The sequence below is a fragment of the Raphanus sativus genome, chromosome 6 (assembly GCF_000801105.2).
Source record: "Raphanus sativus cultivar WK10039 chromosome 6, ASM80110v3, whole genome shotgun sequence".
Lineage (NCBI taxonomy): Eukaryota > Viridiplantae > Streptophyta > Magnoliopsida > Brassicales > Brassicaceae > Raphanus > Raphanus sativus.
Genome location: NC_079516.1, coordinates 25,726,037 through 25,747,829, shown reverse-complemented (window position 1 = coordinate 25,747,829; position 21,793 = coordinate 25,726,037). Strand labels below are relative to the sequence as shown.

Below are 21,793 nucleotides of genomic sequence, written 5' to 3'. Positions count from 1 at the left end.
GAAACTAGAAATCTGTGCAACATATAAAGCCAGCGCCATACACAAACAGACCAATCTTATCCTTTCTTAAGTGCTCAACGACCTATTGCAAAACAACATAATGCATTTAACAGAAAAGCCAAATTCTCTAGGAAAAGGGAAACTATAAAGGTAAACATGCCCAAAAGGAACTTCTTCTGCGTCCTCCACATACCTCTGGTTCAAAAGTTATCCCCTTAAAATCAACAGAAACCCTGAGAAAGAGCAACCTGGTAAATCAAGAAACGACAGAAGAGAGAACAGGTTCATATAGGACGATTTTAAGCAGAAACACAAGGTCCCATAATCGGTTCGAGTAATAACTTGAATTTAGACGAAAACAACTCCAGTACGAATAGTTTCATTGAACAAGGGAACAGAGATGAATAAAAACAGAGCAGGGCAAGAATTGCACACTTGAGTGGATAAAAGTTGAAACAAGTCTGCTGATCTTGAGTACCGCTAAGAGTTCCATTAAAACCAATAAGTGACAACCGCTGAACTGAAAGTATAGTCACTAGAATTTGTAACAAGCCTATTGTATTCATGCACTAACATGATATAATTGCAAGAAGTCTGATAGACCTGCAACCATAAAGATCTTGTCATCTCTGAAACAGATATGCAAGCAATACGGAATCCTTACCGTCCACATAGAGCGCAAACCTTCATAAACTTAAAGCCCTATTGTATAATATCTCAAAGCATGACATGCACCAAAATTAAAAAAATAAAATTGAACCAAGTGATAATAAGCAGCAGTACAACACAACACTGCCAGCTGCTTTCATAAAGAAGTACACAAAAATGCAACGTTCTTAACATAGTATCCAACCATCTACACAAACCACAAGATTACAGCCAAAGTTAACAAAGAAAAACTAAACCTGGTTCCCAGAGATCAAATCTATTATTTACCATCTTCAGGCGGTGTCAACAGAAAACTTCTCAATAACCATAATTCTCAGCAGACCTATAACAAATCATTCATGTGAGATCACCAGAAAATGTAACTAGTCCCAAAAAAATTACTAGCATATCAACTCATAGTATCCATTTCGACCAAGTCCTGATAATGGCATGAATATGGCCTGTGAAAACCTCTTCAAAAGTATATATACCTTCTGACATGGATTCACCAACAGAAAACATATGAACGTGTCTTTGTGGCAGTGCTAAAATCAATGGCGCAACAAAACAAAAAGATTTGAGAACACTCTTCAATAACCAATAGGACACGAATATACCCACTGAATATGTGAATGATGACATGAGGTTATATAAGTGAACCTTCAATAACCCCAAGAAGTAAGCCTAATATAACACACAAAGGAAAGATAAAAGAGCTTCTCGTCTGGAGAAAAACACTTCGACGATCGATCTGTCCAATCAAGAGCAAAGTACTTAACAAGTGAGTTAACCTCGCACAAAGAAGCAGACCCAGACAAATCAAGAGCTGAAGATTATAAACTATAACCATAACCACCTCAAGTCAACTAGTAAAATCAAAGCACTGTCAAAGACAAAGACTGCACAACGAAAAACAAAATCTCAATAGAACCTTCAGTATCACCTCACAATTTGGTAGAACCTCGTAAACGACGGACTCTAAGAAAAGTCTCTCACTGCTGCATAACATAACATAACTTCAATTTGGAGTGCCAAAGAAAAAAGAGACTTGAAACACGTTACAACAGGAAAGGTAGACAGCAAACTTATTTTGATGGGAAAAAAAAGAAAAGTAAAATGAGACATATCCAACTCAAAGCCGAGTAGTAATTTGAATAAGACAAAAAGGGTACAAGTTGTTCCATGAAAACCAACCTAATGCATTTCTCGTGACAGAAAAATCTCAAAACAAAATAAGAAAATTTCTTATGTTATTTAAGGTAAAGACCTTGAAAGCGACGACTTTTGCTTGAACCAACCAATTAAAAACCCAAGTTATCCTGCATATTCAAAAGCCACAGATGCATTTTAGGAACCAAACACTGGAATACAAGCAACTCCTGGAAAACATATGAAAGTGAATAAGATCAATTGCGATTCTTTTACAGCAAGCTTCTCTTGATCTGAAGAACATAAACTAACGCTGAAAAAACAGAGCAAAATGTAAAGTAATGGTGCAGAAAACAGAGCAAGAAGCACAAGTGTTGACTAAGATACAAGTCATTTACATAAAAAGGAAAACCCCAATAAGCTCTCATTAAACATCGATAATCTATCAATTTGAAAAAGAAAAAAAAAATACGCATAGTTTCATGAAACATCTCTCCACCAGTAAAAAGGAGGAATGAGGATAGATCAAGCCATCCTTTGACTCAAAGAAGTCGCAATGGAGCATCCCTTTGTATCTTTAACATGCCGATAATGGAGGGAAGCAAATCATATATACAGTCCCAAACGAGCCCAATGATTTCCTCTCTTGGAATCTCCATTCACGAATATATAACATAAATGCAACAAATCATGTTCTGAACAACGGCTTCTCCCCAAAACAAAAAGAAGCAAAAACCAAACTCAAGAGAACCTTACATATTACCTTATACTACTGGAAAACCATAAGAGCCTCAAAACCAAATCTTGTACCCTTGAAACGAAAAGAAAACAAACATATGATATCACAATCAATCTGCGTGTTAACTTGAATTAGACAAAAAGGACATCTAATTGACCTGCAGAACATAACAGACTATCAGTTTCGGAGAAATAGATTTTTTTTTTGTCAACTCGGAGAAATAGATTATTAAGCAAACTTTTAATACAAATAGAGCACAGGATGTAGAATTTGTACCTTTCTGCATATTCTTAATCATCTTATTGTATCTCTGCAGGAACATGGATATAATTATTGTATCATGCACAAGTTAACGGGGAAGGAAGATAGAACCCAATTTTCAGAAATTTGTTAACTTAATTAATCCGAATGTGAGAATAATGTATAATGCTATTGATGAAGAAAGTCTGAAAGCTTAATAAGAGACGAGGACAACCGTACCTTGTAGAATAGAAAGAAGTTGCAGAGGAGAAAAGAATCAGATATCACAAAACCTTCCACATGAAACCTCCTAAGACACATTACGATCTAAACGGCCCATCAGATATGGCCATATGGGTGACAACTATGAATGAGGAGGCTTTCCGCTCAGCCAATGGGAACCCAAAGCTTTAATCCTCTGAACAAATTAAAATGACAAAATTAAAGTAACTTATATAAACAGAAGGAGGTCAATGTTAATACGCATACCACTGACGTTCTCCAACATAATCAGAAACTGAAATGGTATCTCCGATTGCGTCACCTAGTGCAATAAACCTCAATTAGCTTGATATTTCCGAGAAGGTTCTCTCACACTCAATACTGATAAACAACAAATGGTCTGTAAATAGTTACCGAAAGGGAGTTAACAACAAATGACTTGCAACATTATAGAATATTTAAGAAAGCATAATTATGAAGCAAATTCCGTATCTACAGTGAAAAACTTAAACCATAAGAAAGCATTGCTACTATTAGCAAAAGCAGAAGTAAGGCAAAACCGGAAACCTTAAGAGTTAAGACTATTAGTAAGCCCAAAAAAAAACATTGTGGCCGAAGCAAAACTCATAATAGTCTCACATATATACTTAACTCAAGCTCAGATTGATGAAGTGCATTTAGCAGTTACTGTCATAGAACAAAGCAATCAGTTGATAAGCAAATAATGCCAAAAATGCTAAAATTATCATCTGAAGACATTAGCTAACCCAAAGGATTAAGATCTAATGTATCTGAACTACAACCACTTCGTAAACAAAAATAACATCAAACATAAAACCCTCATGTCGCTAATGACATCTCAGCGACTAAAAGAAAAAGAAGAATCTAAAAACAACAACTTTGGACCATTGAAAACATTTGAATTAACCCTCAGAAACCCGGTTAGTCGCATATATCTAAAAGTAACGTAGGAATCAAAACCTAGCAGGTTCACTTCGGTACTAATTTTAAAACTTTGGCAGTCCTGCAAAATTACAAGATATGTCTTAAGGAAAAAAAAAACAACTTACAATAACTCCCATAAAAGTAAAGAACACATCCATAACACAGGAATCAAAATTTGCAGATACCTTTGATCTTTCCGTAAGCAGCATCTGCTGATCTTAGCAGAGACATCTCCAACACCGTTTGCTGCAACCTAGAATCCAAATCTGCAATACACTTCCCTCAGAATACTATTGACCTACAGAACATAAGAGAACATCAGTCTGGAAAATAACAGAGATGAATAAAATCAGAGCAGAGCAGAGCAAGGCTTACACTCTTGAATGGTTGAAAGTTGCAACAAGGTTTGGATCAGATACAACAAGGTATGAGTTAGTACCATTCTCTGTTCCACACTTACACAACCAACCGTCTATGCATAAATTCAGAAAAGCTGAAACCTACGGCATTCGCTGGAATCAACCAATATTATATCCAAAACTTCAGCTATGCTACACAAACCCATTTACAACAACACTACGAAAGACAGAAGTATAGTGAAAACTCAAAAGAACTTTATACATCAACGCTGAAAAACGATAGGGGTCTAGAAACATATAGTTTTACCTTTGATCGAAATCTAAAGGAAACAAACACAATCGGAGTTGGAAGAAAAGAGGACATCTAGTCGACTTGCAGAACATAGGAATCAAAACCTTTGCAGATTCTCGTGGCTACAAATTCTATAATTTTGGCACTCCTGCAAGTCACAGTTACCATAAACAGTACAGAACACATCATGGAGGAATCAAACTTTGCAAAAACCTTTGGGTTAATGTATTATCTGATTGAAAGGATCATCAAACAAACGTGCAGAGCTTAGCTTTGATCTTTCCCTAAGCTGCATATTCTGATCTTCGCGGAAACATTTGCTGCATCCTAGAATCCGAATCTGCAAAAGTTATATAAAACTTTCCCTTAAAATCAATTATTCTATAAGTTGATGATTAAAAATTAATGAATTATAAAAGATTGTTGCCAACAATCATACAATTGATCCAAAAGTCAAAAACAGTAGCAAAAATTGCAGAAATAAAACAAAGAGAAATTCAGGGATTAATAAACTTATTCTCAAAGGAATTACATCGAACATACTTTTTTTCTATCTGAAACCGATAGTCACCTGAATTAATACATCAAAAATAGTAAACCTAATCTTATCCCATATAACCTATGTTACACAACGTCATTGAAAACGACGATCGATCTACTCAGCTTGAGGAAACCCCAAATTAGACTCGAAAATCCAATCTCCTTCATCAAATTTACAAACACACGTAAGGAAGATTGCAATTTACGAACAAAACCAGAAACGACGTACTCGAGTGTGAAGAACGATGATCTCTCTAAATCTTCTTCACGCTAACAGTCTTCACGAGTGACTCAGAAATATCAACAGAAAGCAAATCAATTACGTTTGAGTGTGAATTGAAAAAAAATCAAGTCGGTCATTACTTTTCTCCACGTCTTGTGATTTGAATTCTTACCGTTGCAATTCATAACTAAATCCAACACGTGTCGATCATTGATTTGTACGAGAACATAACATTCCGCCAAAAACTGAAAAAAGAACATCCCAAAGTGGCATTAACATAAATCCATTTGGCATCTGCGTGTAATTCTCTGAATTTTACAGTTGAAATTCCATACACATATTTTTAATCCAGAACCGAGAAACAAATAGAAAAAACCTTATGATTATCTTTTAACTTCAACAATCTAAAACTACATTGATAAATATTTTTTCTTCTTTTATAAATGAATAAGTATTTTCTTGAAATACTTTTTACATTTTTTTGTTTTTTCAAAAGAATTCCGATTTTCTTATAAATAATTATATATTCAAGAAAAAAATAGGAATACATTTCTGAATGAGTATGTATATGAGAAATGAATTTTCAAATCTACAATTATTTGAGGTCGACATTTTTGATGTCTAAATATTGTTTGCACATATTTATTCTCCAACTAATCTTTGATTGTATGCAAAACTAATAAAAAAAAATCAACCATTAACAGATGAACATAAGAATAGCTTCCGATTTTATTATACCTTTTAACATTGATTAATTTAGTTGTTATTTTACACAGTTGATTACTAGTTAGAGAATAATTCTGTGCACACACTACATGGTACTAAATATACTGATTACAAACACTTGAAGAATAAAAAAACTAACTTTCTCACTATGATCCATATAAAAAATTTCAATTAATTTAAAGTTAAATACATAAAATTGAATTGGCTTAAAGATCTGGATAATTTAAACATAAATATAATTGAAATATTAATAAACATTTTATCTCTATATATTATCTCTATATTGTTGTTGATATATGATGTTTTTAACAAAAGATCTAATGTCCATATTACCGCTTCAATTTATGCGTCTCATGAAGACGTTTTTTGAAAGGAAAAAGAAAAAAAAAGACTACACTACATGCAGAAATTGAAGTAGTAATATATAGAATTTAACATTATGCATATACAGAATAGAATTCGACAATAGATCCACTATCAAAAAATAATATATCAACAGCAATATAGAGATAATAACATGTTTGTTTTTCAACTATATTTATGCTTAAATCATCCAAAATATATAAGACCAATTGTATTTTAATGAAACTTATTAGAGCTGGTGAAGCTCAAGATCCAGCTCGATCGAAGATGGCGATGAGAGAGATGAGAGAGAGTGAAAAGTTTGTTACAGATGTAAAAGTTGTTTGTATTTCACTTAAACTGTAACTGTACAATGTGAATGCTATTTATACATAAGTGAGACCCGGTTTACTCAAATACATAAACCGGTATAATAACTCTAATATCCCTCTCTCAAGATGGAATGAACAACCTGTGAATACCCATCTTGGACATGAGAGTCTTGAAAACGCCAGGCTGAACTGGTTTCGTGAACAGGTCTGCAAGTTGGTGCTCAGATTTCACGTGCATAGTCTTCAGAAAGCCACTCTGTATCCGTTCCCGAACCACATGACAGTCATTCTCTATGTGTTTGGTGCGTTCGTGGAAGACAGGGTTGGAGGCGATGTGAAGCGCGGACTGATTATCACAGTATAACGTTGCAGGACCAGAAGGAGCGCTGTGAAGGGATCGAAGCAAAGAAGTCAACCAAATGAGCTCACAAGTAGCATCTGCCATAGCTCGATACTCTGCTTCAGAGCTGCTTCGAGAGACCGTAGGTTGTTTCTTCGAGCGCCAGGAGATCAAAGAATCTCCTAAGAACATGCAGTATCCAGTAACTGATCGTCTCGAGTCTGGACAGGCAGCCCAATCTGCGTCGCTGAACGCAGTCAATGTAAGATCAGACTGTGAGGAGTAAAATAATCCTTGCGCAGGGTCATTCTTCAGGTAGCGAAGAACTCGATAAGCAGCATTGAGATGATCAGAACGTGGAGCTGCCATAAACTGACTCAACTTATGCACTGCATAAGTAATATCTGGGCGTGTATGAGTCAGATAAAGAAGCTTGCCCACTGTCTTCCGGTAAACAGACGCATCAGGAAGAAGATTGCCTGTAGACTCAGATAGCTTGATATTAGGTTCCATAGGAACTGTTACTGGCTTGCAACCCAAGTAACCAGCATCCTGCAAGAGCTCCAAAGTGTACTTCCTCTGGTTTATTGAAATGCCTGAAGAGTTTCGAGCAATTTCAAATCCCAGAAAGTACTTTGCTGGACCAAGTACACGAAGCTTGAAAGCTGATTAAAGGACATCTTTGAAAGCAGAGATAGCAGCTTCATCATTTCCTACCAGAAGAATGTCATCGACATAGATCAACGCAGCAAGAAAGACAGTTGATGTAGTCTTGACGAAGAGGGAATGATCAGCAGGAGACTGGACAAATCCTTCACCAAAGAATACGCTTGTAAGCTTATGATTCCATTGGCGAGAAGCCTGCTTTAGTCCATATAAAGACTTGAGAAGGCGACAAACAGAGCCAGGAGGAACCGTCTTGCCAGTAAGCTCTTGATAACCCTGTGGGATCGTCATGTATATTTCCTCATCCAAATCACCATTGAGGAATGCATTACTGATATCCAACTGTAGAGTAAACAGGTTCTTTGCAGCAGTAAGACGAAGCAGAAGTCTGAATGTGCCGAGCTTAGCAACAGGAGAAAACGTATCAAGATAGTCTAGTCCTTCTAGCTGAGTGTAACCTTTGGCGACCAAGCGAGATTTGGGACGTTCTACCGTTCCATCAGGATTGTACTTGTATGTATTTACCCATTTACAACCAACCGGATGCTTTCCCTTAGGCAGATCACAAATAGCCCAAGTACCAGTCTCTTCGAGTGAAGTCATCTCTGTCTTCATAGAACCTCTAAACTCATCGGAAAGGATAGCCTCTTGAAAAGTTTTAGGGGCGAAAGAAGTGGTGAGGTTTAACAGGAATTGTTTATGCTGATCAGAGACATTGTCATATGAGAGAAAAGCTGAGATTGGGTAAGATGTTGTATTTGTAGGATGTGAAGGAAAAGGTGCTTTATCGAGAAGATAACAGTGATATTGGTCTAAGTAAGTAGGCATTCTAGTTTGACGTCTACTACGAGAAGAAGCAATATTACCAGAAGAATGTGGCTCATTTGATGAAGTAACAGGAACATTAGAAGGAAAAGTCATAGAATCAACATCATCAAAAAGAGAAGAATCAGAAGGAACAGAGGATCCGAGATCAAAGAAAGCAGGAAAAGGTGAATCTGGAACTGGTAGAGGTAAAACATGCTGACCAAAGATATCAGAAGAAGAAGATGGATAATTCTCAGAGAAAGGAAATGTAGTTTCATGGAACACAACATTGCGTGAAATGGAAATAGCGTTTGTATGAAGATCGAGAACTTTGTAACCTTTATAGCCTTGTGGATATCCCAAGAAAACACAAGGAGAAGCTCGTGGAGAAAATTTGTTTCGATCTTTTAACAAAGTGGAAGTGAAGCACAAGCAGCCAAAAACACGAAGATGACTGTAAGTGGGTACTTTCTTGGTAAGAAGTTCATAAGGAGATTTGTTGTGGAGAACAGGGGAAGGGGTCCGATTGATAAGGTAAACAGCTGTTTGAACACAATCTCCCCAATGAATAAGAGGAACATTTGATTGAAACATGAGGGATCGAGCAACATTGAGAATATGTTGGTGTTTCCTTTCAACGACTGAGTTTTGCTGAGGGGTATAAGCACAAGAGAAGTAGTGAATGATACCGTGAGTTTTAAGAAGAGATGTGAAAGACAATTCAGGAGCATTGTCAGACCTGATGGACTTGACTTTAAAACCGTATTGTGTGTCAACATATTTCAAAAACTCAGGGAAAACTGTTTGAACAGAACCTTTGGTTTTCAAAAGATAAAGCCAAGTGACACGAGTGCAGTCATCAACGATGGTGAAAAAGTATTTATATCCATCAATGGTAGGTACACGAAAAGGTCCCCATACATCAAGATGAAGCAAATCAAAAGGAGCTGCAGAAAGATTATTCGAAGAAGAAAAAGATAAACGCTTTTGTTTTGCTAAAGGGCAGATTTTACAAACGTGATCATATGGGATTTTGAAATGAGAAAGCTCTAAGTTCTTAGCTAATTGTTGAATCTTGTTGTATGAGGGATGACCTAAGCGTTGATGCCAGACTTCAGAAGAGACTTGAGAAACCGTGTAAGTGTGAGCAACCGTGTTGAGAGCAGGAACAGAGGACTCCAAGATATACAGATTTTGGTGAAGGTTACCCTTCCCAATCATGGAGTCCCGAGTATGCTCCTGTAAGTGAGGAAAAAGATTAAATGGAAAGATGAAACACGAGTCGGAAGAAAACAAAACCGATATGTTTGTGTTAGCAGTCAGAGCGCTGATGCTCAAAAGATTGAATTTAAAATTCGGAACATAAAGCACAGAGTGAAGAATCAAATCGTTTGAAATAACAACTGTACCAGCAATAGTAACAGCAATGCGAGTGCCATCAGGTAAAATGACAGATGTGTGAGTGATTAAACGTGTGTTTGTGAATCTATTTAGATCAGAACAAACGTGGCAGCTTGCACCAGTATCAACAACCCAAGTCATGGCAGGTAAAGCAAGGCTAGTATTGGTTCCCGCAGAAGAAATAAAGTGGTTTGAAAAGAGCGTGTTACCTTGTTCAAAAGAAGATGGAGGAGTGTGAGAAAGAGTTTGTTGCTGAGGTTTAAGCAACGAGACTGATCCATCCGAGAGTTGAAGAGTGCTACCAGAGACTTGAGAAGGAGCAGTCACAACAACGTTAGTGTTTAGAACACTAAGAAGACGCTGGACTTGAGCTGGAGTGACCGTTCCAAGATGAACACCGTTGTGGTCATGCATAGAAATACTACCAGTGTCCTGAGTAACGATATTAGCCACAGATTCTTTCTTGGGTGGCCAAGGTTGCGCAGGCTGAGAAGGAGCTAGCGTCTGTTGATTCTGTTGATTCCTGTTAGAAGCAGGCGGTTTGTAACCCGGTGGATAGCCGTGAAGCTTGTAACAGCGATTGACTGTGTGACCGAGCAGACCACAGTGAGAACATATAGGTCGAGACTTCTGTTTGTTGTAACCTCCAGAATAAGCAGCAACAAGTGACTCTGAAGAAGCAGTCTCTTGCGAAGTCTGAAAGGCAACAGTACTAGTAGACTTCATAGAACGTTGACGCTCTTCTTGAGAACAGAGATTGAAGACTTTGGAGAGCAATGGTTTAGGTTCCATCATCAATATCTGACCACGTGTAGCAGTAAAAGAATCATTCAAGCCCATAAGGAATTTCAAGACCCGATCTTGTTCATCACGTTCAGCAAGATGTTTACTGCTAGCACAAGTAGAAACTCCACAACAACAAGTGTAGGGACGTTCATGAGTCTTCAATTCTTCCCACAGCTGCTTGAGACGTGTATAATAGTCACTAATGCTCTGTGATCCTTGAACTTCAGCATAGATTTGCTGCTTACTATCTGCCGTACGAGGTCCATCACTCTGCTTGAATTGATCATGAATAGCAAGCCACATTTGCCTCGCCGTGTCCAGATACATAATGCTCTTAGCGATTGGCTTCTCAACAGCATTAACCAACCAAGTACACAGAATATTGTTGCACCGAGACCAAGAACCATAGTCAGGATGATCACTAGCTAACACAGGATAAGTTCCATCAACAAAGACTGCCTTGTTACGAGCACCTAAGGCCATAAGCATTGATCTACGCCAGCTATTGAAATTACCAAGACCGCTAAGCTTCTCAGATACAAGAGAGATACCAGCATGATCCGCATGATGAATGTATAACGGATTCGCATGAGGATCAGAGAGCGACGGTGAATCGGTATCAGACGGCGAGATCGGCGGTGGTCGTGACGGCGCCATAGATGGATCAAAAGAAGAGAGGATCGCGGCAAAGAGAACGCAAATCCTAGGTCAATGAAGCGAAAAGAACAAAGAGAGAAAGATGATTCGAGTAACAATCCGGAAGAAGACGACGATCTGAGAAAGGAGACGAGTAACAAGATCCAGAAGTCGCGGATTGTAAGCAACACTCATCACCGATCAACGTACGAGTAAAGACGAAGCGGAAGAGACGAGATCAGAGAGGCTCTGATACCATATTAGAGCTGGTGAAGCTCAAGATCCAGCTCGATCGAAGATGGCGATGAGAGAGATGAGAGAGAGTGAAAAGTTTGTTACAGATGTAAAAGTTGTTTGTATTTCACTTAAACTGTAACTGTACAATGTGAATGCTATTTATACATAAGTGAGACCCGGTTTACTCAAATACATAAACCGGTATAATAACTCTAATAAAACTCTCGTTCGCAATTGGTGCTGCTTGTCGTTGAGGAGTCTTCTACCAGTCTCCTTCCGCGTTCTCACCTCCCTATATTTACCTACGGCATTAGCTATGTGTTTCTCTTTCGACGTCTCCACCGTTTCTTCTAAATACGTGGCCGATTGAGAGGATGATTTTATCGTCTGCGTTGACCCCATTTTTGCTCTTCATCTTCACTGGTTGGAAGGACGGTATTACACATTTTCTTTCAGCTGCATTGGTTTTGGCCTTTTGGGTCTGTTTGCTCGACGTCTTTTTCCTAGCATATTCTGGGGCCGTTTCCAGACGTCTCTGCTGAAGCCGTTTGGAACCACCTTCAAATGTATGTTTGTCTGAACTGCCTGTGGCTATTCTCTTGATCGTCTTAGGTGATCAAGAAGGAAGTGGTTTGTTCGTGATTAATTATGTTGTTTCTTGTTATAGTTTCAAATTAGCTTCATTATTCACCATTAGTGGTTTGCTATAGACCTAAATCATAGTTTCTTAAGGGATTTTTTTTTTAAACTTTTTTTGCAGTTCCTAATAGATAACAGTTTTAGTTAGCATATTTTGGTTCAATTAAGAAGTTGTAACCACACCATCATTCTAGTAATGAAATTTACATGAAAAAAAAAAGCTTCAAATCAGTTGAAAATACGAAAATAAGAGCATCTATACTGGTGTCCTTAAAATTTGAGTCCTTAAATTGTTTATTATTACTTTGTACTTAAAGAACTTTGGTAAGGACAATCATTAGAATAGAGATTATTGGTGGGACTTCTAAGTTTGTCCTTAGTGATTAATTGTTTATTTTACTTTGTAATGACATATAAGAATAGAAGTTAAAAATAAAATATATAAAAGAGAACTTTAACATTAAAATTGCAAACAACTGAAAATTAGAAAAAAAAATTACAAACATCAAAATAAAAAAAAACAAACAATCATTTTATTCAATTCATAGAAACTTTAAAACTAAATGTTATTTGGAAGATGTCCAAATTTATTCCATATATTTTCAATCAAATCTTTTTTTAATTGTTGATGGGTTTGATTATCCCGAATTATTTTTCGAGGATCTGTTGTATTGTCGGGATTTCCCGAGAAACCGATGGAATATGAACGCTCGACATCTTCTCCTTCTCCTTCTCCTTGAGTAAATTCTGAAACGTTACGAAGAGTGTATGATCCTCGTTCATCTTCCACAATCATATTGTGGAGTATGATACATGCTTTCATAATATTTTTTATTTTTTGCTTATCCCATAACTTTGATGGATTCTTAACAACGGCGAATCGAGCTTGCAGGACTCCAAAGGCACGCTCAACATCTTTTCGCACAGACTCTTGTTTATTAGCAAATAAACAATGTTTCCGAGACTGTGGGAGTCGGATAGATTGAATAAAAGTCGCCCAATTAGGATAAATACCATCCGTGAGATAGTAAGCCAAATGATATTCCCTCCCATTGACATAGAAGTCGACTTGCGGAGCTATTCCGTTAATAATGTCATCGAAAACAGGTGATCGATCAAAAATATTTAGGTCGTTCATAGTACCTGGAGCTCCAAAAAACGCATGCCATATCCAGAGGTCATATGAAGCTACTGCCTCCAACACCAATGTCGGTTTATCGGTTGCTCGTGAATACATTCCTTTCCAAGAGCGGGGGCAATTCTTCCACTCCCAATGCATACAATCAATGCTTCCAACCATCCCTGGAAAGCCACGTTCTTCTCCTTGTTGGAGTAGTCTTTGAAGATCCTCTGGTGTGGGATGTCTTAGATATTGATCGCCAAACAAGTCAATTATTGCGGCAGTAAACAGGTGCAAACACTTTCGAGCCGTTGATTCACCAAGTCGTACATATTCATCAACTGTATCTGCCCCACCACCGTATGCCAATTGACGAATTGCGGCAGTACATTTTTGTAGGGGAGATAGACCAACTCGCCCGGCTGCATCTTCAGTTTGTTGAAAATACGCTACTTCTGTAGAGAGACGATGCACAATACGCAAGAACAATGATTTGTTCATTCGAAACCGTCGGCGAAATAAATTGGCGCCGTATGTTGGATTTTCACTGAAATAATCATTCCAGAGTTTGATGTTGCCTTCTTGTCGTTGTCTGTCGATAAAAATTCGTCTCTTGCGCTCTTTAGGTTCTGGAAAAAGATTAGGGTTTTCAAAAACTTCATCAAACATCGAATCAAATTCATCATCATTACCTTTGCGGTAATGATAATGTGAAGAAGATGCCATTTTGAAAATGAGAAGAAGTGTTTCTGAAAATGAGAAAAAGTGTTTGTGAAAATGAGAAGAAGATAGATGATTTGTTGTGTGATAATGCGAGTAAGTTTCTCATATTTATAGGTAAACCAAGTGCATCTTGTGATTGTTGTTTGGTTTCTTGTGATTGTTGTTTGGTTTCTTCTGACCCTTTAGTACATCTTGTGACACTAACTTTATTTATTGTAAGTACATCTTGTGACTCACAAGCACACTTGACACTACATATTTTTGATGGATTCTGACACTTTTGATTTGGTTAGTACAGCTTGTGAGTAGTTCTTCAGTCACGAGCAATAATAAACACAACACATTTCACACAAATATTGTGACAAAAATATTAAACATAATTGTCACATAAACAATCTGAATCATTACAGAAACATCTGATTCATAATCTAGGCAGTCTCATTACAACATAAACATTACACATTAGACATACCAATGAAAACTAAGACAATAACCATAACCGCAATGAAGTATTCTTGTTTAGTTGCATACAATACACCAGAATACAAAACATAGTTCAACGCCCTGTTACTAATACAGTTCATGCCTATTATCACAAAGACATAGCAATAGCCTGTTACTTAAACCCGACAATCATGCCTATTATCACAAAGACAACTACCATAATACCTACAATGAGTTCAAAGCCATTGGCAAACCTAGATTTTGTTTTAGCTAAGTCACACACAATTCTCTCAAGCCTAACCAACTTGTCCTCTGTCTCACTTTGCAGTTCCTTTACCTGGTTAAGATGAGTGCCGTAGTCACTCATAAAGGAGAGATAATCAACCTTATCAGAGAGCTGCTGACACTGCCTCGATATGGCTCTGATCTCCTCCGTTGCCGCGACATCCCACCACTTCCAGACATGGCAGTCTCCATCGTCTCTGTTCTCGCAGGTATAGAACCTTCTCCCAGGATCATTCCTTGTGTACGATGTGGCTGTCAGCGGTTCGCCACCACAGTAGCATTCCTTTGGGAAGCCGAACTCAACCTCGGGCTGGGGAGGATAGTAAATCCGTGCAGCATCAATTTGAGCTTGGTCCAAAAGTATATCAATTTCAGCTTCTGTCTGGCTGAACCCACTCTCTGCTGAGTCCCCTAAACCATAGTCGTCTGACTGAGACGGCTGCGTGTAACTATAATCATGCCCCATATCTTGTGTAACCTGAAAAACATTGAAAGAATCATTGAATAAGCATACATTAAACCTGATAAACAACCTTTTTAACTTCACTTATCATAATTCAAATAAGAACATATTACCATAATAGCATAGACATTTATAAACTTCATTCATAATAGCAGACATTTAAAAATATGTTACATAACAGAAACGTGATTGAACATTAAAGCAGAGACATTTTAAAACTTCAGTGGACATAATAGCAGAGACTGATGAACAAACTGAAGACACAAATTAAAAATAGAAAGCAACAAGTAAATACATTAAAAACACAGACAGGTAGACATTTCAGCATTGTACTTAAGACACAAACAGCTAGAGCTTCTGCTTGGAAGACATTTCTCAGATTAACTCGGCGAGGAGCTTTTGCTTGGCAACTTCTTCAGCCTCAGTGAGTTGGTCTTTTTGGCAATGAGACTGTCAAGAATGGCAAGCTTCGTCAGAATCTTTTTCTCCGCCAAATCCTCCTTCCTCAATTCCCAAAGCTGCGCATAGTCAGCAACAGACTTCCCTTGACCATTAGCCCTTCTAGCCTTTGCAGCCTTCACACCTTCAGGACGGGCCTCCTCATCACCAACACTCGTGGTTGAAGCTTGGGTTCCAGTTTCATCGGGTTTTCTCTTTGAACTTCCAGAAGGTTTAGTGTTGAGGTTAAGCCATTTCTGTTCATACCTCATCACACACCAAGCATGCTCAAGTGTAAATTTGCTGTTGTAATCGGAATAGTAGATATCATGCGCCACCTTGAGAACATCATTGTCATTCTGACCACTACTCATTTTTCTCTCTGCAGCCGCAAACGACCCACAAAACTTGTTAACTAGGTCATTAATCTTGTGCCACCTCTGCTTATAACCGAGATGCGCCCTCTTTTCACCATTTGCAGCTCCGTAGAAATATTCTCCTACTCGTGCCCAGAAGGTCCCTGACTTTTGGTCATTGCCGACTATACAATCCTTGGATGTGTTTAGCCACGCACTGATTAGGACCTCGTCATCGGCTGGGGTCCATTTATGTCTCTTCCCACGCTCCACGGTTCTGTCTGTAGGTGGAATTGGAGCCTCACATTGTTGTGAACTAAACTGAGGGATTTCTGAAGATCCAGAATAAAAACTCTCATAACCAGAGTTTTCAGGAAGAACACTTTCGTGTTGACTGTGAAGAAGCCCCACATAGCCAGAAGACTGGCTATATGGAATCCTTGAATCCATAGCAGTAAGAAGAGATAAGGGATTATAGAAGAGAAAGCGGAAGAGATAAGGGATTATAGAAGAAAAAAAGAAGATGATGGAGATTAAATTATCTCGGAGAAGGGGGTTTAATAGAAGAAAAAACTGTAATTAAACACAACCATAATGACCTAACTACCAAAGTACATCAGAGTTATTACACATTACACAACCAACTTTTACAAGTGCATTAACAGTCAAGAGACATTTCATTATAATGACCTAACACCAACCAAACAAACTACACTAGCTACGTAGCCATTAATAATAACTACACTTGGTTCCACTTCACAGTAGACTATCATTTCGGTATACACGATTTGGTTACAAAACAAACTAGACTATTTCATTATACAAACAAACTAGAGAGTTCATGTCTACACGGTTAGGTTGCAAACAAACTAGAGAATTATTTGGCTACAGAAAGTACATTACTTCATTGCAGAAACAAGAGATAGAACACATATCATGCGACTTATGTGGGTACAGAAACAAGAGATAAACTTGTGAACTCTTTCCTCAATACTACATTACTTCATTACAGAAACAAACTACAGAGTTATTTCATTACAGACACAAGAGATAGAACATTATCTTCACAACTAAACTACATTACTTCAATCTATTTTATTACTTCAATCTATTTTATTACAATAACAGAACATATCAATGAAAAGATAAACTCTATAACTCTTTCATCAAAAAACGATTCATGCAATCACAACAAACAGCAACAAGACAGACCGATAGTTTAACAACAAACGATTCATGCAATCACAACCATAAACTCGTTAGAGAAATCACAACCATAAACGATTCATGCAATCACTAAGCGGTACAGAAACAATTACCTTTTATGATTGAAGCTTTCGGTCGGCCAAAAGATCTCACTCGAGTTCGCGAAATCACTCACAAACAACGAATCTCTCTCCAAAACGGGATGTAATCGGCGGAGAATCGCACCGTCGGACTGATTATCGGACTCAACGGAGTGAAATAACCGATGCTCTCTTCAAACGGGATGAAATCGATCTATGAGCTCTGGGTATCTCTTTCGCCCTTTCGCCGTCAAGAGGTTTTCGTGAGAAACCAAGAGAGAGTTGTGAAGCGAGAGAAATGGTCTTTGCCCTACCACGCTTCTCTCTCCACTCGCCACTCGCCACCTGTCACTAAGGACGAGAAACAAAAAGTCCTTATTTTAGGACAAAACTCAACATTTCTTAGTATTTTCAGCCTTTTTCATTTTCTTTTGGGCCGAAAATGACTAAGGACTGGGTCTAAGGACACCAGTAAAGATGTTAAAATGAGTTGTTTCATTAACCCTTTCACAAGACAAACAAAATATAATCATGTTTAGTACAAGGAAAAAATAACGGAAGGCCCACACATTTAAAGTACACAAAGCCCATTACGCGATTTGACACCGGCAGAAAAATCCAAGTCAGTTACGACGACCGAAGAAACGCGTTTCTGGAGAAAATTTCCGCACAAAGCAAAAAGTTAAGAAGAAGAAACGATAGAGAAGAAGAGAAGTAAGCATTAGAGAAATGGCGTTCACGATCTACTCCTGCAAGGAATGCGGATCCGATCTAAATCTTAACCCCAACGACATGTTCCCTCCCGATTTCTACTTCGAAGCCGGCAACAAAGGAACCATCTCCTTCGCCGCCGTCGACGCCGACAGATTCAGGTTCGAGAAAGAGGACAAGATCATGCCCTTCTTCGAAACCCTAGATTACTGGGGAATCCAACGCAAACGGACCAAGATCAAGTGCAACAGCTGCGGCCACCTCGTGGGTTACATCTACGACGATGGTCCTCCTCTCACCGGAGGTATCGGTCAGTACGGGTTCGGTCCGAGTCAGGTCGTTCCTCGTGCTCCTCGTTATCGATTCAAAACCAAGACCCTTTTGATCTCGTCACAGACCACCTAATAAAACCTCTACGCGAATCAGAGTGTTTAAGCTTTAGATAGAGATATACACACACGCATGTATGTATGTAATTGAGTTGGGTTTGTGATTATATTGGTGCTGTTTGTGTTTCATGTGAATCTTTTCGTAATTTATTTTTTAATCTTTCTTCAACAATCATCAGTTCTTGTAATGGGCAAAGTTTAAACTTTACACAGATATATACATACACACATGTAAATAAGTATGTGCTTGTAGTGTTTGTGTTTGTCTTTTCATCTTTTCTTCAGTACCCATCAGTTCATGCTGTGGCGATTCGCTTCTTTGGTGAGACTAATTCGTTATTCATTGGTTGAATGTTCGTACGAGGAACTCAAAAGTTGTTGTTTTATTTTTATTTATCACTATCGGCGGCTTAAAGCATTTAAGTGAAGAACAGAACAAGAACCAATGGTTAGTTTAAGGGAGAACGTCATGATGAAAGTGGCCTTTCGGTGATATTGATTGCGATGGCCATTCATGATTCAACGGATGTGATTGAAAGATGTACCATTAGGTGCTCCAAGACCATATATTTTACATTATCCTTACATCATCTAATTGCTTACTTTATCATTGAGTGAAGATTATAAGTTACATCTACCTGTCTTTATCTTCTACAGTTTATAAGCTATTAGTTTGTCTTAACGTACAAGATAAATTAGAAGAGTAGACGTAGACGACGATAATTGTTTGGTAGAACCTTAAGAATCTTAGGTGTATCTCTTTAGTTTGAAAGTTGGATACAGAATCTGTAGATTTAGTAGCTCGTTGTCCTCTTTTTGTTGTGTATAAAGGTTTCAGTGTTTTAGCTGGTGAAGGTGAGGTTCTTGGTATGAATATGAAGAAGCAGATTATGGATGGTTCTGAGAATTTGGGATTCAAGAAGTCATCGATGCCACCTCCTCCCCCACCGCTTCCTCCATCTCCAGGATATGGATCAAGAAAGATCGAGGGAGACAGCATAACCAATAAACAGATCAAGAAGTTCTGGAGGCAGAAGCAGATCATTGAAGAGGAGCATCTCTTTGCTGCTATCAAGGCTGCAGCTCGTGTCAGAGCCCGTAATCTCTCTGTATGTCCTTTTCTGTTTTAACAGTTCTTGTGTGGTTTTTTAGATCGTTGACGAGAGATAGTCAGATGGTCTCATGCTTTCAACTTGGTATGATTCTGAAGAAGCTAGTGGTTCTCTAATCTGTGTATCTGTTGCAGGATGAGGACTACAAACGCTTTGAAGAAAGCTTGGACATGGAGGATCCAGAAACCGAAGTTCATGAGGGAATTAAAGACTGGTCTCTGTTTAATTCTCCTCCATTTAATCTTTACTCTTTTTAAAATATCTTAGACCATATAATGAGTCTAGAATAGTAGCCACCTGTTTTTTTTTTCTCAGCTATTTGCGATGCAGTAATATGATTTTAACTTTGAATGTTGATGTGTATATCATCTATCAGGTGGATGAAGAGTAAGTACGCATACTTGAACCAGCCTGCTCTTGGATCTGCAGATTCACTCAAGAGAAAGAGGTTTTCGTCTTATGTACCAAACTATTTCTCCTTCAAGCCTTGCATTCCTCTCTATGCAACTTCGCTCAATGTCTTTTAACAATGGGGAAATTGTCTTGCGTTATATGTCTATATATTTGTGTGTGTATGTGTCTTTGTACATTTATGTGTTACTGTTTTCCATGCTAATGGATCTGGACTTTGGTGTGTGGTTGTTGATTTGTAAGTGTTGAATAAAATTCAATCTTACTATGGAACATTAAGTTCTTCTTGTTCCATGGATGGTACATTTGGTGTCTTTATAATTTTCCCTAAGAAAGATTCATACATCTCAGATGAACAATTATCTACGTTTATCTCAAATTTTCTATTACTGAATTATTAATAAACTTAATCCAAGAAGACAATCGGATCTTTTTGGGATGAATGTAATAAAAAAAATCTAAACTAATCTGGAATGGATCTATATTCTCTTTATGTTGATAAGAATTGGATTACTCTGACAAGTAAGTGTACTTGTATTAAACAATACCTACTAAAGAAAATGTTGACTATCCTTTTTTTATTGGACAGACAAATAAACATTTCAAGATGTGACCAAATCATGTTTTGGTAATGTCTAACATGTTCTTACCACATCTCAATTTGTCAATAAAGAAAGAAAAATTGCATTGAAAGATCCATATCATTGGTAATGAGAGATCTATATGCTATTTTCCATTACTAACTTCACTTAAAAGATAGTATTAGAGTTAAAACTCTTTAATCCATCAACACCTAATTATTTGACATCTACCAAAGCAAATCTAGCAATCTTTTTTTATCTATAAGTTTATTTCACCTATGAGCAAAGTTGTTTCACATTTGAATGTTCAGATAATATCATTTAAGAGTGATCACGAAATGTTCCTTATTGCCAGCCAACTCACAAATAAAATAATCCAGCAATTAGAGACTCTTTTTCTATTCCAACCACTCCATTATTTTAAGCTAAAAATGTGAGAAACATATATAGACAAATTAGGTGATTCTCCCGTGCTCATGCACGAGAATAAATATTTACAAATAAGTATTTTACTTTGTTTGTTTATATGTTTTAAGTAATCTTTTATTTGTATGTATAAAAAAATGTATTAAATATCTTTATGTTTTAAGTATGATATTTTGTATTATTTCAACTTTTATTTTTGAGTTGTACATAGACGGTTAAATTAATGATGATTTTTCTCATTAGGTTAAAATTATCGTATTAGTAGGTAATTCAGTTTATCCTCTTATATTTGTAAATATATTTCATAAAATTTTGTTTAATTTGATATATCTTATTTTAGAAAAATAGAAAAAAGTAAATCAGATATTCATTAATAAACATAACTTGTAAAATATTGAAAATTTATTCACGTATATGAATATATGCAAAAAAGATACGTCATAATAATTGGTTGATTTAATTGTTCATATTTTGATTGATTTCATTACTTGCATTTGGTATATTGGGCTATATCATTTTTTATTCATAATGTTTTGGTTATAATTAGACTAAAATAAAACGATTTTGCTAATTACATTTTTTAGTTTACCTTAGGTTCATAAATATATTTATGTATAATTTATATATGTTTTTTAAAAATATATAAGTCTATATTTTAAAATTTGATAGATATTTTCTGTTTTTTTTTATGTTTTTGGAAAAATATGAAGAAAAATACAAATAAATTCCGTTTATGTATAATCAATCTTTTATATTCTAGAAATATTATTATCTTATAG

At 37.0% G+C, this 21,793-nt stretch overlaps 4 protein-coding genes and 1 long non-coding RNA gene across 22 annotated transcripts; 2 read left to right on the top strand and 3 right to left on the bottom strand.

The window, feature by feature from the left end:
- LOC108813145 (uncharacterized) lies at nt 1-5,513 on the bottom strand. Of its 18 annotated transcripts, XR_008935521.1 has the most exons (9): nt 5,364-5,513; nt 4,319-4,934; nt 4,129-4,241; nt 3,266-3,320; nt 3,017-3,194; nt 2,813-2,846; nt 1,916-2,608; nt 1,592-1,646; nt 1-1,399 (listed from the first exon to the last, which is right to left on the bottom strand). It is a non-coding gene; the product is annotated as an uncharacterized LOC108813145 (long non-coding RNA). The 18 variants fall into 18 exon arrangements; XR_008935516.1 differs by having other exon boundaries at nt 1-82; nt 194-2,608; XR_008935518.1 differs by having other exon boundaries at nt 1,592-2,608.
- Nucleotides 5,514-14,612: 9,099 nt separating this feature from the next.
- On the bottom strand, nt 14,613-17,697 carry LOC108805931 (uncharacterized protein At4g04775-like). Its single transcript, XM_018577923.2, has 2 exons — nt 17,418-17,697; nt 14,613-15,319 (listed from the first exon to the last, which is right to left on the bottom strand). Exon 2 carries the CDS (start codon nt 15,305-15,307, stop codon nt 14,729-14,731), a length of 579 nt encoding a protein of 192 aa, XP_018433425.1. The 5' UTR covers nt 15,308-15,319; nt 17,418-17,697; the 3' UTR covers nt 14,613-14,728.
- LOC108808205 (glutathione S-transferase T3-like) lies at nt 15,685-16,548 on the bottom strand. The gene has a single exon (XM_018580389.1). It carries the CDS (start codon nt 16,546-16,548, stop codon nt 15,685-15,687), a length of 864 nt encoding a protein of 287 aa, XP_018435891.1.
- Nucleotides 17,698-17,982: 285 nt separating the features above from the next.
- Nucleotides 17,983-18,755, top strand: LOC108812798 (uncharacterized). Its single transcript, XM_018585163.2, has one exon. It carries the CDS (start codon nt 18,114-18,116, stop codon nt 18,498-18,500), a length of 387 nt encoding a protein of 128 aa, XP_018440665.1. The 5' UTR covers nt 17,983-18,113; the 3' UTR covers nt 18,501-18,755.
- Nucleotides 18,756-19,102: 347 nt separating this feature from the next.
- On the top strand, nt 19,103-20,280 carry LOC108805932 (uncharacterized). The gene is made up of 3 exons (XM_018577924.2): nt 19,103-19,593; nt 19,731-19,810; nt 19,973-20,280. The coding sequence occupies exons 1-3, from the start codon at nt 19,354-19,356 to the stop codon at nt 20,121-20,123; spliced, it is 471 nt and encodes a 156-aa protein (XP_018433426.1). The 5' UTR covers nt 19,103-19,353; the 3' UTR covers nt 20,124-20,280.
- Nucleotides 20,281-21,793: the final 1,513 nt, after the last annotated feature.